General features: G+C 43.2%; 1 protein-coding gene across 7 annotated transcripts in view; it reads left to right on the plus strand.

Annotated features, from left to right (window-relative positions):
* PAK3 (p21 (RAC1) activated kinase 3) overlaps nt 1-16,246 on the plus strand; it is a 208,012-nt gene extending 191,766 nt beyond the window's left edge. For all 7 annotated transcript variants that reach the window (XM_077285159.1, XM_077285161.1, XM_077285158.1 and 4 more), the window contains 7 exons: nt 1,825-1,873; nt 2,640-2,752; nt 3,887-4,004; nt 4,593-4,692; nt 7,820-8,016; nt 10,271-10,408; nt 13,260-16,246. In XM_077285159.1, the coding sequence (XP_077141274.1) occupies nt 1,825-1,873; nt 2,640-2,752; nt 3,887-4,004; nt 4,593-4,692; nt 7,820-8,016; nt 10,271-10,408; nt 13,260-13,349 (805 nt within the window). In that variant the 3' untranslated portion in view covers nt 13,350-16,246. The remainder of the gene's footprint in view (nt 1-1,824; nt 1,874-2,639; nt 2,753-3,886; nt 4,005-4,592; nt 4,693-7,819; nt 8,017-10,270; nt 10,409-13,259) is intronic.
* Nucleotides 16,247-18,024: the final 1,778 nt, after the last annotated feature.

The raw sequence follows: 18,024 nt of genomic DNA on the forward strand, positions 1-18,024 counted from the left end.
CTTTCCGCAGCATGTCAATTCTTTGTGTGGAATCTGCAGGTGTAAAACCGCAGGTGGAATCCGCACAAATTCTGCATAAAAACCGCGGTAAATCCGCAGGTAAAAGCAGTGCCTTTTACCTGCGGATTTCTGAAACCCGCTGCGGAAAAATCCGCAGAGCTCCTTTATACGTGTGCAGATAACCTCCCTCTTCAACAGCACTGAAGGAGAGCTTAGGCTATTAGGCTATGTGCACACGTTGCGTATTTTGCTGCGGACCTGCAGTGGATCTGCAGCAGCGGGTCCGCAGCAGCTTTCCATGCATTTACAGTACAATGTAAACCCATGGAAAACGCAATCCGCAATGTCCATGCTACGGAAAAAAACACGTGGAAACGCTGCGGGTTACATTCCACGGTATGTCAATTCTTTGTTCAGATTCCGCTGCGGCTTACACCTGCTCCTCTATAGAAATCCACAGGTGTAAAACAGCAGGTGGAATCCGCACAAATTCCGCAAAAAAAAGCGGTAAATCCGCAGGTTTACCTGCGGATTTCTGAAATCCACTGCGGAAAAATCCGCAGAGCTCCTTTCTACGTGTGCACATAGCCTCAAGGTTTTCCTTGTTTGGTCGATCTTGTTTTTGAAGTAGGTGGCAAAGCCCTCGGAAGAGATGAGGGAAGTTGGAGGAGGCAGTGGTGGGCAGAGGGGAGAGTTGAATGTGCTGAACAGTTGTTTGGGGTTGTAGGATAATGAAGATACAAGGTTTGTGAAATAGGTCTGTTTAGCAGAGGTGAGGGCTAAGTGTAGCTTGTTTGAAAGCAGTGAAGTCGTCTGGCAGGCGTGTTTTCTTCCAGTGCCGCTCCGCAACCCTGGATGCTTGTTGAAGTTTTTTGGTGAGATTGTTGTGCCAGGGTTGCCTATTGATTTGTCGCACTTTTCCATGCATGAGAGGAGCGACTGAGTCTATGGCTGATGTTAGGGTGGCTTTATAGAAAGCGGTTGCGCTGTCCGTGTCGTGGAGTGAAGATATGGAGGACAGAGAGTCTGTGAATATCTAGGTGTGCGAGGTTTCTGCGAGGATGTGGTACTAGCTGGACGTGGTGGGCAGGTGAGGAGGACAAGGATGAGAAGGTGAGTAGATGGTGGTCAGATAGGGGGAAGGGAGAGGTTGTGAGATTAGATAGGGAACAGAGGCAGGTGAAGATGAGGTCTAGTGTATGTCTGTCTGTGAGGGTGGCTGTGGAGGACTGTTGTGACTAGACATCATTAAAGGGGTATTCTGATTATAATATGACATCACTTTTTGTTCTGTGAGGGTGCGATTGTCAATTTCCCCCCAGGATCCTGAGCTTTGCACCCACAGAACACTAGTGGGACAGAATGTGATTGTTATTTAACAGTGTATTATATGGTTAGTGTGATTTTACTGCCCTCCAGTGGCTAAAAATGAGGTTGCATCTGTTACAGATTTGCTGTTTATCATGAACTAAACTTAATCTTTTTTTATGCTATTATTTATACTAAATGGTTAAGAAAAGGTCCTGATTTTGTGCATCATTCATTGAGATAATTGAATAATGAAGTGCCTTTGCATGTAGGACAGTACATAGCCACTTGGCACTCCGAATGTAGTTACTAATGGAAAATGCAGGTTGTCATAGGTATTGAAACCCTTTAACTGGAAACAGTCCCGGTTGGTTGCTTATAATGTATATACCTCTGTGAGCTGAAGGCCAATGTTCCCGCTGTTTAGTGCTGCCATCCTGCAATATATGCACTTGTGTTCTTTTCGTGTATTGCTATAAATAATAACTGATGATCTGATATTCTGTCTGTACACAGGGCATCCGGCACAGTGTACACCGCTATAGACATCGCTACAGGACAAGAGGTAAGATGGAGACTTAGGCTGCCGTCACACTAGCAGTATTTGGTCAGTATTTTACCTCAGTATTTGTAAGCCAAAACCAGGAGTGGAACAATTAGAGGAAAAGTATAATAGAAACATATCACCACTTCTGTATTTATCACCCACTCCTGGTTTTGGCTTACACATACTGATGTAAAATACTGACCAAATACTGCTAGTGTGACGGCAGCCTTAGACAGTGAGAAATGTATCTGAGTGTCTGCGTGTTTCTACTTTTAAAGGGGTTGTCTGATGATACATCTTTACATTTTTTTTTTTTAAGTATGGATTAATTACAAATAGTAAGTGGAATACTTTCCTTCCAGTGTAGGTCGCTCTGGAGATCTGCTCCCTCTCTAAAAGCTGTGTCTGCCCTGTCCAGAAATCACAGCAACTGCTGCAGCCTGTAATCAGCAACAGCGGCCAGGTGACTAGAAAGCGTGCATCATCAGAAAAACATCCGATGACCCGCTCCTCTAGTCTCCTAACCGCTGCTGCCAGTCATAGACTGCAGCAGTGCCATGACCTATGAACATTAGACCCTGCTTCCGGAGCCAGTGGACACCTTCGGAGGTGCCTGCACTTGATCCGTGGGGGCACTGGAAGGTCTAAATACTTCTATTTAATTTTTTAATTTTTAATCAGTCCATGCCTTTTAAAAAAAATAAAAATATTCAACTGAAAGAGAACCCATTGAAATATCCAATGTACTGACGTGACTTCTTTTTATTCTTTTTATCTTCTATAGGTAGCGATAAAGCAAATGAACCTTCAACAACAACCCAAAAAAGAGTTAATTATTAATGAGATCTTGGTCATGAGGGAAAATAAAAATCCCAACATTGTGAATTATTTAGACAGGTTAGTGGCACGTCTTGACGGGCTCATTTTTATGTGTGGTGGGTGGATGTGAATAGATGGGGCTGAGTGGTCAGGCAGGGTGCGCTACCTCCAGGTCTATTACACTTTACATAAGGAAACACATGATCTACTACACAACTATACAGGGGTTGCCCAGTCTTATCAGAACAGCACTAAATAACTGCAAAATTATAATGTATACTATGTTCTACTAGTCATTCTTTTTAATCCAGTTTCTCTGCTTGCTGTCAGTGAATTTAAAACTTCTACAAATGTAGTAGTCTTCACATCTAACAGTTTGTTACATTGTATCCGGTGAAATACTCTATAGTGATACAGGTTAGATTTGAGGCTGCTCAGTCTGATACATTGTAACAAACCCTCTGAACTTAGATTCACTCCCTCTGAACTGATGTATGGCGCTCACAGAGGTTTGCCTGAAATTAGTTTCCTCACGTTACAGAGACTTCTGAAGCTTCTTGTACTCCTTAAGAGTTGTCCACATCTGTAAAAATAGAGATAGTGTGGCCGACTCCGTTACCTTATTCTGCCGCCAGCAATAGACAGTGTAATACAGCGGCTATAGGAGGGAAATGGTGTAACATTAATGAAACCCAATTGCAAAAATGATTGCCCTGGTTGCATGCATTGAAGTAAGAAAAAAAAAATGTCTCCAAAGGTGGACAACCCCTTTAAGCAGATGTTTGGACAATGGTGAAATCCACTATATTAAGGTGTAACTTTTCATATCACAATGAGTAATCCTTATGCACGTAGGGCTATGAAAACAAGTCGTGGATTTTTTTATGTATCACATATTTAAATATACTATGGATATAATTCATTAAAGGGGCTCGGCCACTTTATCGTCATTGTAACACATGTGTTGGGATGTGATTTTGTGGTGCTTTCGCCACATACGACATCAGCCGCATATAAATGAATGGAGCCTTGTGATCTGTTATATGGGTGATTACACAGGTTCTGATGTGTCTTCTTGATGGGATTCTTTGCCTTAGAATTTAGTCAATATAGTAAAGACCCCGAGACCTATAAAATCCTGAAATCTGTAATATTCGTGCACTTCTGCATTGTCGGCCATAGTGACTTGTGCTGATTGTTGTTCCGCTGCAGTTATCTGGTGGGGGATGAGCTCTGGGTGGTGATGGAGTACCTGGCCGGGGGATCCTTGACTGATGTTGTAACAGAAACCTGCATGGATGAAGGCCAGATTGCAGCCGTTTGTCGAGAGGTAAGTTAACCACTGTGTCCCGTATGGTATCATTGGCAGAGCCCAGTAACATGTCGGCATCACAGTAATCACAGCTTAGTTAGGGGGGACCTGTCACTAGGTTGTGGGACACTAAACCACTTTTTTCTAGACTTGAATGGGCGAGTCTCATCTGAGATATGGAAGAGATTGGTGCCTGTTGCACTTTTCACATTTCTTCCGTCACCTGAAAGTTGAATAACCCTGGTAGGGGTGCTGTACTGGTGAGATCAGATAGGAACACAGACAGCACATGTCCCTATAAGACGCCTGTCTGAACAAGCCCTTGGGCTGTAACCGCTCAACGTCAGGCCATCTTAGTTTTCCCTAGCTCAGGACGGCAGCAGAAGTTAGATTTCCAGGGTTAACTGTTCACAACAGTTTTACAAGTAATTAGGTGGAAAGACAGACTGTCAGAGTTGATATTTCCCTTTACCGGCAGGAATGCTGAGATTGGAAATATGTAAAATGGTGAGAGGTGGGACTGGCACCATTATGGTCGCTGTTGCTGCTATGGATTTTAGTATTCCCTTGTTCTGTCTGATCGTCGGTGTGTGCCTGTTTCCTCAGTGCCTACAAGCCTTGGACTTCTTGCATTCAAATCAAGTGATACACCGAGATATAAAGAGTGACAACATATTGCTTGGGATGGATGGATCCGTTAAACTCAGTGAGTATCTGCCGACACTTTGCATATAAGGTTATATACATGCTAAACAATGATTTTGTTATCAATTTTGTAATATTTTTTCTTAGCTTGTGTTGTAAGTCACTTGGCAAAATGTAATAATAAATATCGATCCGCAAGCAAGAAGAATAACTGGTCATGGTTGTATAAAAGTGCTTTATTCCATATAATATCCATATAATGCAAGACACAGCCCATGGGAGGCTGGTTCACAGAACACGCAATGGCTATTTCGCACTGGTTTGTGAACAGGCCAGACAAAGTGCAGACCAGCGCAAATTGCCCCTCGCCTGTTTTGTGAACCAGCGTTGCTTTCCATGTGCAGCATCTTGCATCATATGGGACAAAGATTCACCCTCGGGTGAGTGCCGCCTTTTTTTTGCCTGCTTGTGAATCAATTATGACTTCCCACTTTATCTGACATGACCAAAAGGGAAGTAGAAACGGAGATTTCACTAATTGCAGTACCTTGTAGAGAAAATTACCACCTAGGTTAGTGCCAGCTCTTGTATTTTCTGCTGCTGTTTGGATAAAAATTAACATAGCATCTTGCAAAAAATGATTGTGGTCATTTTTAATGAATCTGGAAGTTAGGAGAATTTCTTTTCCCATCTATGCAGTGCTGCTTACATGCAGTAAGAGGCGTAACTAAAGTCCTATAAGCCCTGGTGCAACATTTGGACCTGACCCCCACCAGCATGTTGGTCAGATGTACAAGCCCTTGTTCTAAAATTTATAACAGCATGTGTATTTGTCCATTAGAAATTTTACGTGTATTTTTTTTTTTTACTTCATACAAACATTAGTAACATAATTTTCTAATACACTGCTAAAAAAAATAAAGAGAACACTAAAATCCCACATCCTAGATATCACTGAATGAAATATTCCAGTTGTAAATCTTTATTCATATATAGTGAAATGTGTTGAACAATAAAACCTAACAATGATCAATGTAAATCACAACTAATATCCCACGGAGGTCTGGAGTTTGAATGATGCTCAAAATGAAGTTACAGGCTGATCCAACTTCAGTGGAAATGCCTCAAGCCAAGGAAATGATGCTCAGTAGTGTGTTTGGCCTCCACGTGCCTGCATGACCTCCCTACAACGCCTGGGCATGCTCCTGATGAGGCCGCGGATGGTCTCCTGAGGGATCTCCTCCCAGGCCTGGACTAAAGCATCCGCCAACTCTTGGACAGTCTGTTGTACAATGTGACATTGGTGGATGGTGCCAGACATGATGTCAAATGTGTTCAATCGGATTCAGGTCTGGGGAACGGGCGGGCCAGTCCATAGCTTCAATGCCTTCATCTTGGAGGAACTGCTGACACACTCCAGCCACATGAGGTCTGGCATTGTCCTGCATTAGGAGGAACCCAGGGCCAACCACACCAGCATATGGTCTCACAAGGGGTCTGAGGATCTCATCTCGGTACCTAATGGCAGTCAGGCTACCTCTGGCGAGCACATGGAGGGCTGTGCAGCCCTCCAAAGAAATGCCACCCCACACCATTACTGACCCACTGCCAAACGGTGATGCCGAAGGATGTTGCAGGCAGCAGATCGCTCTCCACGGCATCTCCAGACTCTGTCACGTCTGTCACATCTGTCACATGTGCTCAGTGTGAACCTGCTTTCATCTGTGAAGAGCACAGGGCGCCAGTGGCAAATTTGCCAATCTTGGTGTTCTGTGGCAAATGCCAAGCGTCCTTCACGGTGTTGTGCTGTGAGCACAACCCCCATCTGTGGATGTCGGGCACTCAGACCATCCTCAGGGAGTCAGTTTCTAACCGTTTGTGCAGACACATGCACATTTGTGGCCTGATAAAGGTCATTTTGCAGGGCTCTGGCAGTGCTCCTCCTGTTCCTCCTTGCACTAAGGCTGAGGTAGCGGTCCTGCTGCTGGGTTGTTGCCCTCCTACGACACCCTCCACATCTCCTGGTGTACTGGACTGTCTCCTGGTATCGCCTCCAGCCTCTGGACACTGCGCTGACAGACAGCAAACCTTCTTGCCACAGCTCGCATTGATGTTCCATCCTCGATGAGCTGCACTACCTGAGCCACTTTTGTGGGTTGTAGAGTCCGTCTCATGCAACCACGAGTGTGAAAGCACAAACAACATTCAAAAGTGACCAAAACTTAAGCCTGAAAGCATTGGTACTGAGATGTGGTCTGTGGTCCCCACTGCAGAACCACTCCTTTATTGAGTGTGTCTTGATGATTGCCAATAATTTCCATCTATAGTCTATTCAATTTGCACAACAGCATGTGAAATTGATTCAGTGTTTCTTCCTAAATGGCCAGTTTGATTTCACAGAAGTTTGATTTAGTTGGAGTTTTATATTCTGTTGTTTAAGTGTTCCCTTTATTTTTTTGAGCAGTGTACTTCTAAACAATTACCAAATATCACCATATTGTTACTGAACAAGTCTGCGTTACCAAAACTAGTACACCAATAATAAACCACATAAAACGGCTACAGTAAATATCACAACACAATGACCATATATTATGACCACTTAGTATAACCACTATCCTGCTGCTGAATAAAATTCATGATGACAATAATGCTCTCCTTCCTGTCATAATGTCCCCCTGTCCTGGCCCCGATCCTGTAGAAATGGCCTCTGTACTGGTCCCTATCCGGTAATAATGGCCCCCTGTAACGGTCCCCATCCTGTAATAATGGCCCCTTTCCTGGTCCCCATCCTGTAATAAAGGCCCGTGTTCTGGTTCCCCTCCTGTAATAATGGCCCCTGTCTTCCTCTTCCATAATCGGCGCAGCGCAACACATTGCAGTGACGTCCTGCGCCAATCGTGACAGCCACACAGTAACAGCTGCCGGCCTCTGATAGTCTTGGGGCTTGCATAGCTATTGTGCTGCAAATCACCAGTGGCGCACATCCAGCTGAAAAAGGTGGCGATGCTCTGCAACCTCGATTTGTACCCTGCAAGTGTATATTCTATTCATGTAACATACTAAGCCATAATTAATATTTACCGTATACCCTCATTCAGTACTATTCTGGTAATATGCAGAAGGACATACGATAGTCACTTCTTGAAGCTATGTACTTACATATGTTTTTTCGTCCCATTTTTCAGCTGACTTTGGTTTCTGCGCTCAGATTACACCTGAGCAAAGTAAACGTAGCACAATGGTGGGGACACCGTACTGGATGGCACCTGAAGTGGTGACAAGGAAAGCCTATGGGCCTAAAGTGGACATTTGGTCCTTAGGAATTATGGCCATAGAAATGGTGGAAGGAGAACCGCCTTACCTTAATGAGAACCCTCTCAGAGTAAGTTAAATTAATCCCTACATTCTCTGTTTTTTTTGCCGACATTTACGGATATGATATCCATATACATATTTTTGGGGTTTGGTAGATGCTATTTTTTTATACTATTAACGGTCTACAGTTCATGGTGTGGGGTCCAGATCTTGGTCTGCTTTACATAAGGAATTTTTGGTTTATTAGTGCTTTTTAGTACATACAGTACTTATCTAAATGTAGAGACCAAAAGCAATAAAAAAGGATTATGGGAGTATAGCAAAAGAAAAGTTACAGATGTTATATGATTTTTACAGGATTAACATGTAAAATGGTCAAAAATGATGTTGAGAAGGCCGAACTTTAAAATTCCTATTATGCATCTGTGTTCTCTAACAAAGCATTTGTAACATCAAGTGATCTTCAAGGCGCTATCAAATGAATAAAATAATCCACTCCATCCATAAACAGAGAGATGATGAGGGAACACTTAGCTAATATAAATTAATTTAATTCTCCTGGTCCAGATGAATTACATCCTAGGGTATTGAAAGAGTTAGCAGAGGAAATTGCAGAACCATTAGCCAGAATCTTTGAAAAATCCTAGATAACAGGACAAGTCCTAGAAGATTGGAGAAGGGCAAATGTTGTCCCCATCTTCAAAAAAGGAAAGCATATGGAGCCAGGAAATTACAGACCAGTGAGCCTTACTTCCATACCAGGAAAGATCTTTGAACAAATAATTAAACAGCATGTATGTAAGTACTTAGATAAGAATACAGTAACTACCCAGAGCCAGCATGAGTTTTTTTTAGCAAACAAGTCATGCCAGATTAATCTAATTTCCTTTTATGATGGAATCACTGACCGGGTGGATCAGGGAAATACGGTAGAAATAGTATATCTTGACTTCAACAAAGCATTTTATAAAGTATCTCATACTATCCTTATTGAAAAAATGACCAAGTGTGGGATTGACAAGGCTACGGTTAGGTGGATTCATAACTGGCTCAGTGATCATACTCATAGAGTGGTAATAAATGGTTGCACATCCAATAAGTGTTTCAAGTGGAGTATCACAAGGCTCTGTCCTGGCCCCAGTGTTCAAAAAAATGTTTTCTTTTAACTTCGGGAAGGAAACTGAAGGTAAACCAATCAAATTTCTAGACGATGCAAAGCTAGGAGGGATAGTGACCACTAGAGAAGACAGAAATGATTCAGAAGGACCTAGCTAAGCTTGAGCAATGGTCAGCAACTTGCATGGTCTTTAACAGGGAGAAATGCAAGATTCTACATCTGCGCAAGAAAACGAAAATTAAATCTACAAAATAGGAGGAATGGAACTAAGCAACAGCAAGTGTGAAAAAGACTTTGGTATACTAATAGATCAGACTGGACATAAGTCAACAGTGTGATGCAGTAGCAAAAAAGGCAAACAGTTCTAGGATGTATTAAGAGAAGCATAGAGTCTAGATTACTTGAAGTAATTATCTCACCCTACTCCTCCTTGGTCAGGCCTCATATGGAATACTGTGTCCAGTTCTGGGCACCACATTTTAAAAAACACGTAGAAAAACTGGATCAAGTTCAGAGAATAGCTACCAGGATGGTAAGCAGACTGCAAAGTATGTCCTAAAGGATCTGGGAACGTTTAGCTCGCAAAAAAGAAGGCTAAGAGGAGACTTAGTAGCTGTCTACAAATATCTGAAGGGATGTCACAGTGTAGAGGAATCCTCATTATTCTCATTTGCACATGGAAACACGAGAAGCAGTGGAATGAAACTGAAAGGGAAAAGATACAGATTAGATATTAGAAAAAACTTTTTGACATTGAGGGTGATCAATGGGTGGAACAGGTTGCCATGAGAGGTGGTGAGTTCTCCTTCAATGGAAGTCTTCAAACAGAGGTTAGACAGACATCTGTCTGAGATGGTTTAGTAAATCCTGCATTGAGAAGGAGGTTGGGCATGATGACCCTGGAGGTCCCTTCTGACTCGAACATTCTATGATTCTATGATGTGATGACGTAGGAAGGTACGTTGGTCAAAATGGGGAAACTACCATAAATGGTAACTGTTGACCGAATTGTAAAAGCTGCATATATATGCCCATTAACCCAAAACAGCATGGATGTAGAACGATGTCTGTAGGACCGTCATATCATAAACAATAGTTTATTGCTGTTTATTGGACTCAAGTCACGTTCAGGCTGATGCCACGTAAACTGATCATTGATTTGTCCATTCTGTAATGAGACTATCTATATTTTTGCTTTAAAAAGGCATTGTACCTGATAGCTACCAATGGAACTCCAGAACTACAAAACCCAGAGAGACTGTCAGCTGTTTTCCGAGATTTCCTCAACCGATGCCTAGAGATGGATGTGGACAGGAGAGGTTCCGCCAAGGAGCTTCTACAGGTGATGCTTTTAATATTGTATCAGTAAGTGGGATGAAAAAAAAGAAAAGGTTATTTATTGTTTTCATTAATCATGCAAATTAATAAAATACCATTTAGTGTGGGAATTGTGTTTTTTTTTTTTTTTGTTTGACATTTTTTTCACCATATGAGTCCTGTTTCCTTTGAGTCTGTAACCCCCCCGAAGCGCAAAATACATCATTTGTACAGTTATGTAGGGGACTTGACCCCTATGAAAATCATATCTGTGGTATTGCATTTAGTGGCTTAGTTGGCATATAAAAACTTATTTTGTATGCAAATGAGGGGTCTCTGGTGCACCCTTGGCATGTCCAAAGGCTCCATTCATCATCCACATCCCCTCTGTTTGCACACTGAGAACTTTGTCATAACTGGATTGACAACTGCCTGACCTCAGGGGCTCTGCAAAGACTCATTGCCAGCTATCATCATAGGCTCCTGTCAGCGGTACTGTGCTACAGACAGGAGAGTGGTCAATCACTTAACAGTTATTGACCTGCATTTTATATTTTTACATAAAATAATGAATCAAATCAGATAATTATTCTACGTCTAGCGTATTTAATAACATCCAGGTCATGTTGGACAGTGTTCTTCAACAATTCTAAACCATGTAACACTAAGAAGACCAAAGATTATTCTCATGCTATGTTCTGCACCTATTATATAAAAGGCCTTCAAAATACTCTGCAAACTTCCAAGGTAGGTGGTGTGTACTCCTGGGGTAAAGATGCCACCATTAAGGGTTCTAAAGCATGGGAGACTTGCAGGACTACATTAACATTTTATATAGATGTAAACCGTTTATGCTTGTTATGTCACGGCCTTCTGATATAATAAAGATCCCATCACTGTATGACCTGCAGAAAGATGCGATATCTATGCAGGCGACATCTAAGGAAGATTAGGCTGTTACAGAGAACCTTTCAGCACAGTTTTGTAATGTAAAGTAAGGACATTGCTGTGATGGCCCTATAATACTGATTACTTTGGTGAAAAAAATCTGCTTTGTTGTTCCTCTATAATCACCATTTTGAAGTTTTTTGCTAATTAAATTTCGGTGCTCATGGACTGGACTGTGCACTGGCTCTTCTCCCTGTCTGTAATTCTCCAGCCCCTCTGCCTGCTTCCGGTCTTTGAAGAGGATATTTGAACAAGCAAAGTATTGTAAAAAGAGGTTGATGAAAGGTTTTGGAGATTTCTAATATACTTCAATTCTCACTCTATTCACTGACTGGAACAAAGTATTCTTGTTCACAATTAATTGAGAGCCCCTCCTGATTTTCCACCTTCCCTGACATCCCCCGCCCCTCCTGATCGTGTCTCGCCCCTCCTGATCGTGTCTCGCCCCTCCTGATCGTGTCTCGCCCCTCCTGATCGTGTCTCGCCCCTCCTGATCGTGTCTCGCCCCTCCTGATCGTGTCTCGCCCCTCCTGATCGTGTCTCGCCCCTCCTGATCGTGTCTCGCCCCTCCTGATCGTGTCTCGCCCCTCCTGATCGTGTCTCGCCCCTCCTGATCGTGTCTCGCCCCTCCTGATCGTGTCTCGCCCCTCCTGATCGTGTCTCGCCCCTCCTGATCGTGTCTCGCCCCTCCTGATCGTGTCTCGCCCCTCCTGATCGTGTCTCGCCCCTCCTGATCGTGTCTCGCCCCTCCTGATCGTGTCTCGCCCCTCCTGATCGTGTCTCGCCCCTCCTGATCGTGTCTCGCCCCTCCTGATCGTGTCTCGCCCCTCCTGATCGTGTCTCGCCCCTCCTGATCGTGTCTCGCCCCTCCTGATCGTGTCTCGCCCCTCCTGATCGTGTCTCGCCCCTCCTGATCGTGTCTCGCCCCTCCTGATCGTGTCTCGCCCCTCCTGATCGTGTCTCGCCCCTCCTGATCGTGTCTCGCCCCTCCTGATCGTGTCTCGCCCCTCCTGATCGTGTCTCGCCCCTCCTGATCGTGTCTCGCCCCTCCTGATCGTGTCTCGCCCCTCCTGATCGTGTCTCGCCCCTCCTGATCGTGTCTCGCCCCTCCTGATCGTGTCTCGCCCCTCCTGATCGTGTCTCGCCCCTCCTGATCGTGTCTCGCCCCTCCTGATCGTGTCTCGCCCCTCCTGATCGTGTCTCGCCCCTCCTGATCGTGTCTCGCCCCTCCTGATCGTGTCTCGCCCCTCCTGATCGTGTCTCGCCCCTCCTGATCGTGTCTCGCCCCTCCTGATCGTGTCTCGCCCCTCCTGATCGTGTCTCGCCCCTCCTGATCGTGTCTCGCCCCTCCTGATCGTGTCTCGCCCCTCCTGATCGTGTCTCGCCCCTCCTGATCGTGTCTCGCCCCTCCTGATCGTGTCTCGCCCCTCCTGATCGTGTCTCGCCCCTCCTGATCGTGTCTCGCCCCTCCTGATCGTGTCTCGCCCCTCCTGATCGTGTCTCGCCCCTCCTGATCGTGTCTCGCCCCTCCTGATCGTGTCTCGCCCCTCCTGATCGTGTCTCGCCCCTCCTGATCGTGTCTCGCCCCTCCTGATCGTGTCTCGCCCCTCCTGATCGTGTCTCGCCCCTCCTGATCGTGTCTCGCCCCTCCTGATCGTGTCTCGCCCCTCCTGATCGTGTCTCGCCCCTCTTGATCTTTTCCAGCCCCTCTTTATCTTTTCCAGGCCCTCTTGATCTTTTCCAGCCCCTCCTGAGCGTTCCCACCCCAAGTCCTGAGCGTCCCCACCCCCCTGCTACTGAGTTTCCCTCCCTGATTTCCCCAGTCTGGGAACTCATGCTGGGTTCCCTTTAAGCATATAAACGTATTATATATGTCTGAACACTTGTATACAGATGCATAACCAGGATTTTTTCTGTTTTTCTTACAGCATCCATTTTTAAAACTAGCCAAGCCTCTTTCTAGTCTGACTCCATTGATTATAGCAGCAAAGGAAGCCATTAAGAACAGCAGCCGCTAGCTACTCTGGACTCAAGCTGTATCCTCCACATAAGAACACAGAACTCAGCAGAATCTAAAACCTCATCCCCTCTCACAGCAGGAGTGACCGGCTAACCAGCTACTGTCCTGGGGAAACATTACCCACCATGATGCACCTACTCGTGTCTTCTTCTACCTGCCCTTTTGGATTCCTCAAACTTTTTTTTTTTAATATTATAAGTAGGAACGGGACTTTAAAATCCTATATGGCACGTTACAAAAAATGGTGCTGCACGTCCGCACGTTGATCCGCTGCAGAAACTTTCCGTAGATGGGTTGTACTTTCATAACGGGCGATTCATTTTTTGTCAGATTCCTTCTTTGCTTTATATTAAAACAGAAAAAAACTGAGAAAAAAAATCTTTCTGCATTTCCAATTATGCAGCATCTATTAACAGGTTTGAAGGTCTTTGTAGACCTCATGTCTCACTTATTCTACTGGTCTTACATCCCTGTTTTTAGTACAGGGTCCCATTTCCTTTCCTTAGGGTATAATTTGCATGTGAGAATAACTATTCATCGGGGGACAGTACAATATGTTGTGTGTGATGCCACCAGATTTGATCACACAACATGGAGGCTCCTCCGAAGATCTAGTATTTTGTGCCCCTGGCAGTGCAGAGGTTAATTATAATGAGGAGAGAATATAGTATAACTATTTAATTTGGGACAAAAGATAAATCAGTCACTTGGTTCATTCAGTTTGATACTGTTCACCCTTTAAAGTGGATCTGTCACCAGGGAAAAAGTGGTCAGTTATGCTTCTGTTTTATTCCTGCTGCTCGTTTTTTAATTTATTTTTTTAAATCCGACATACAGTTCCAGAGATGTGAAGCTTTTGATTCAGTGCTAATGTTTATGGTCTTTACTAAAGGGGCATGGCTCACAGGATCCTCTGGGGCATGTCTTTAGGCTGCTCTGCTTTATTACCCTTTGGTCTACGCCCCCTTGGTACAAACCATGAAAAAAATTGCCAGAAAATGGCCCTCTCTGGAACTACATGGCTGATTTTTAAAAATCAAAAATCAAAATAAGAGCAAAAATTGTCTACTTTTGATCTGGTGACAGATCCTTTTTAAGTGCTGGTGTTTTACCATATAACATGATTTATGGCCAGATGTTGACTTCTAGACGATAAAGAATAGAAACTCTGCACCTATAGCCTACACTCAGGGGACACTGTCATTTTGTGGGCAAAACTTTTCATTTTGGTTCTCCAGGTTAGTTGTAAAGGAATAAAATTCAGTTTATAAAACCGTAAATATTATTCGGGCCCCACTGGTCATGAAAGTGGGTCAGTGAGCTGACCACCCAATGGCTGCCGTTATTTGTGTATAGACAACATCCGTTATATGAAAGTGACGCTCTTGGTGAATCTGGCTAAACAGCACTGGAATAACCCTCGGATTAGATTTTTTTTTTTTTTATTATGCACCAAAGACAAAATGGACGTAAAATCGTAATTATCCACCCTTAGAAATGCTGTATCTTTTGTCATACACATAGGTACTCCTCCTATATTAAAATGGCCTAGCTTCTTATAGAAACCAGAATTTTTGGCTCTTGAAAACAAAAAGTTGTAACACATGAGGTCCATGGTATTCACTCAGTGACTGCGAGGTGTGAGCCTGTGTCGGGCAGGATTTCCATTTTAAGTGCCCTTAGTAAGGGAACCATTGGTGCCATGAGGATTCTGTCAGATGTCGCAGTGAGCGGTGTAAATGACAGCAGGCAGAACAGAGTTTTATCTAGATACTTGGGGATTAAGACTGAGCCCCCTCCTTAGATGCTAAATCTTTGTGACCAAATCTACTGATCAACCGCAGAAATACCAATTCCAAATCTACCAATCAGCCGCAGAAATACTAATGTTTTTCCCATCCATTTGCACAAAAAAATTACATTTTTTTTTCCTTAAAATTCAGTAAAGCCGTAAATATTTTAAAGGGATATTGTAAATTCAAAAGAATATCGTACTACATACGTTTGTTTTTTTAAACCTTTTCCTGATCTCCTCCATACTGCATCACTGTATGGATTTGTGCTTGCGGAGAGACTTTTTTTTCTGTAGTCACAAGATGAAACATCCAAGAGTTAAAGCACCTAAAGTAGTCTACAGAGCTACCTTTTTAATGCAATATCCCTTTAAGCTGCGGCTGTGACATCTTCTTTCAGGTCTATGGAAACTTTGACTGAGATTACTAATCCGAATTCATTGGAATTTGTAAAGGGAAGGGATTAGAAATCTAATTTTAGCTAAGAAACATGGAGCAATCTAATAATACAAGAGATGAGCAGAATTGGGTTCCAGGAATGGTAATAGATCTCCAAGTGTGGCACTGCAGTGATCGGGGTGGTGGCATGCAACTTACTATCTACGTGCTGTACACAAGTTATTTGCGCCTTTGAAGCAGTTAAATTGATGCTCATAAGTCTGAACATATGAACAGCAAGTTGTTTTTACATTGCAGTGCACATGTTCATTCTTTTTAGCGCTTTTTCAGGGGGATTACAGAGCTCCTGACAAAGGCCTAATAGTACATATGGACAGGGATTATCCCAGGGCGGAAAGCATTTCTTTAGCAGTCCTGACACATGCTTTCTGTGTTTTTTTTTTTTAATTATATAATTTTAAGGGCAGTGCACAGCCAAGACCAAAAAACAATCTGTACAGTTTAGACTTTAGGAGTGGTGCAGGTAAGCAACATTATGAGCGGTACCTATAAAGGAGTATCAGGATTTTATTTGGAGTAGCACAAAGAGCAGAATATGGGAATTTTTAAAACGTGAATGTCCTTTTCCCTATCCTTGACATTGGTCCAAAATGAAAAATAAAAGAGGAAAAAGTTAAACGAAGAATCTGTGTCCACGTGTGGCAAAAATTGTCCCTAGGGGAAAAAAAAAATCTCATGCAGAAATTGACCTAAAGTGTCGGTTTAAATTTTCACTATGGGTCTCACCTGTAAAATGTATAGAGTGAAATCCAACACAAATCTGCCTTTTTTTCACTTTGTGTCGGTAAGATTCATTAGAAATCTCATCCACTTTGCTGCTACTATAATATGTTATGGATTTTCCACCCATAAATCCAGATGGGAAATCCGCAAAATGTCAACCACGCGTGAACATAGCCGTAATGGTAAGGTACATTTGTTGGACCACAGCACAGATTTCTCATCCTATATTTATTTATCAATTTTATTATCTTTATTTTTTATTTTAATATCATTTTATGTTGTTATGCTATTCGGTACAATTTTTTTGTGTTTTTCTGAATGTTTGGCGTTGCTTAATTTTCCTAATTTTATGAATAAAATGATTACCAGGATTCTTCTGTAAAACAAAGTACCGGTAATAGGAACACACCAAAAAGGGCGAGGGAAAGCCGCCATGCCAAATTGAGTTAATTCTTGCCCCTGTGTGACCGAGGTGGAGAATATTCTTCAGTTGGGTGATCACGTCTCCATCTCATCTGGGGATCTGGTTTCTTTTTCATTGCTGATAACAGGTGGACAGTATATGCAGGTATGACATCAGCCATGATGGGAAGCGATGAAAGCAACAATCTGAATACTTCCAATATCTCTTATTAGCAGATTCTAAACGTCAGAAGCCATAGACGTGCTTTTATGTTCCTTGTTGGGAATTTTTGTAATAAAACTGGTATCTGATGGAATTGGAAGAATGGGATCATTAAATAAGTCAGAACCCAGTTATTGCATTTCATTATACTTGGACAAAATTGCATTATTTTAATTGTCTGCTTCTGTGTGTATGTTATAAGAATAATGTTACAGGCCGAAAAACCATGTGACTATAAAATGGCTGGAATTTTAAAAGGTTATGCCCAGGTTGTACGTGATTTGATTTCCATAGAACCAATGGTCAGACCTCAGGTATCATGACATCAGGGCTCTGGGACCCAGTCACCAAGCATTGCAGAGGAAGAATGAAGAGGAGGAGCTCTTGCCGCCCTCCACTCGATTCATTCTATATGCGACTGCCGAAAATAGAGTGCCATGCTCATATTTATCCGGCAGTCCCATAGACCAGTGTTTCTCAACTCCAGTCCTCAAGACCCATCAACAGGTCACGTTTTCAGGATTTCCTTAGTATTGCATAGGTGATAATTTCATCACCTGCTCAAGCATTAATTCTATCGCCTATGCAATACTAAGGAAATCCTGAAAACATGACCTGCTGTGGGGCCTTGAGGACTGGAGTTGAGAAACACTGCCATAAACAATGAATCGAGCATGTGCCCCTCCTCTTCATTCAAGTTGGGGTCCTGCAGAGCCTGTTTAATTGTGTTCTAGAGATCCCATCGGTCTGACCTTAGCAATCAGTTACCCCATATCCAGTGGGTAGGGGGTAACTCTCTATCTTGGAAATATCCCTTTAAAAGGAATGTCTCCAGGTTTTTGCTATCTCATCTGAGAGCAGTGAAATGTGAAGACCGAGATCCCGATTCCAGCGATATCACTTATTTTACTGGGGGCATCAGTTGTGATACAATCAGAGTTTATAGATGTAGCATAGCTCAGAAAGCTGAGCCTGCCCACACTCCTGATACAGAGTACAAAGAGTTGATAATCAGAACAGTAAAGGGCTGAGTTGGACCAGGATGCACGGGAGCTGTAGTCCTGTAGTGTGAA

Source organism: Ranitomeya variabilis, chromosome 2, assembly GCF_051348905.1.
Source record: "Ranitomeya variabilis isolate aRanVar5 chromosome 2, aRanVar5.hap1, whole genome shotgun sequence".
In the NCBI taxonomy this organism is placed as follows: Eukaryota; Metazoa; Chordata; class Amphibia; order Anura; family Dendrobatidae; genus Ranitomeya; species Ranitomeya variabilis.